General features: G+C 68.1%; 1 protein-coding gene across 2 annotated transcripts in view; it reads left to right on the top strand.

Moving 5' to 3' along the window:
- The first annotated feature begins 72 nt into the window (after positions 1-72).
- The window catches only part of KCTD8 (potassium channel tetramerization domain containing 8), a 102,959-nt gene continuing 101,705 nt past the window's right edge, over positions 73-1,326 (top strand). For both annotated transcript variants that reach the window (XM_010574481.1, XM_010574482.1), the window contains exon 1: positions 73-916. In XM_010574481.1, coding sequence (XP_010572783.1) covers positions 73-916 — 844 coding nt within the window. The remainder of the gene's footprint in view (positions 917-1,326) is intronic.

Here is a 1,326-nt window from a genome sequence, read left to right as displayed (position 1 = left end):
GGGGGGGAGGGAGGGAGGCCGCCTTTTTTAGGAGGGAGACCCTCCTTCGCGGCCGCCCGCCCGCTCGCAGCCATGGCTTTGAAGGAGGCGGGCGGCAGCATCCTGCCCATCAGCGACATGGTGTCGGGGCCGTCGGGCTCGCCGTTCCCCGAGGTGGTGGAGCTGAACGTGGGGGGCCAGGTGTACGTGACGAGGCACTCCACGCTGCTCAGCGTCCCGGACAGCACGCTGGCCACCATGTTCTCCCCTTGCCGGGGCGGCCCGGCGGCGGCCCGCCAGCTGCCCAGGGACAGCCGGGCGCGCTTCTTCATCGACCGCGACGGCTTCCTCTTCAGGTACGTGCTGGATTACCTGCGGGACAAGCAGCTGGCGCTGCCCGAGCACTTCCCCGAGAAGGAGCGGCTCCTGCGGGAGGCCGAGTACTTCCAGCTGGGCGACCTGGTGAAGCTGCTGTCGCCCAAGGTCACCAAGCAGAGCTCGCTCAACGACGAGGGCTGCCAGAGCGACCTGGAGGACAGCAACTCGCAGGGCAGCAGCGACCGGCTGCAGCGGGCGGCGCTGGACAAGCGCTCGGGCTTCCTCACCGTGGGCTACCGCGGCTCCTACACCACGGTGCGGGACAACCAGGCGGACGCCAAGTTCCGCCGCGTCGCCCGCATCATGGTGTGCGGCAGGATCGCCCTGGCCAAGGAGGTCTTCGGGGAGACCCTCAACGAGAGCCGCGACCCCGACCGCCCCCCCGAGAAGTACACCTCCCGCTTCTACCTCAAGTTCACCTACCTGGAGCAAGCCTTCGACCGGCTCTCCGAGGCGGGCTTCCACATGGTGGCTTGCAACTCCACCGGCACCGCCGCCTTCATCAACCAGTACAGGGACGACAAGATCTGGAGCAGCTACACCGAGTACATCTTCTTCAGTAAGTGCTGCCCGCGCCCCTGCCGCCCCCCCATCCCCGGGGCGGGGAGGGGGGGCGCATGGCGAGGCGCAGTTAAAAGTACATCTATGTGTATCCCCCGTTCTCCCCCCCCGAACCCTCGCTGTCCCAAAGCAACATGTAGCTCGAGAGAAATTGGGGCTGCGCCCTTTCCCGTCTCATTCGGCGCTGTCAGCGCCACGGTTCAAATTTTATTTTGTGCATTGGGGGGGGGGAGGGGGGGAGCCGGCACAGGGCTGCCTAATGCTCCGTCCGGAGCGCGGCGAGGGAGCAGCTCCCCCCGCTCCTTGGAGCAATCGGGGCTGTCCCCACCTTTTTGGTGGAAGGACCCCCCCCCCCCCCCCCCGCACCGCCTGCCCCGTGTCGGGGTCTCCCAGGGGGGCGTCGCGCCG

Source organism: Haliaeetus leucocephalus, unplaced genomic scaffold, assembly GCF_000737465.1.
Source record: "Haliaeetus leucocephalus isolate CR32 unplaced genomic scaffold, Haliaeetus_leucocephalus-4.0 Scaffold439, whole genome shotgun sequence".
Lineage (NCBI taxonomy): Eukaryota > Metazoa > Chordata > Aves > Accipitriformes > Accipitridae > Haliaeetus > Haliaeetus leucocephalus.
Note: the sequence above shows the minus strand (reverse complement) of the source record. Positions and strands in the feature narration are given on the sequence as shown.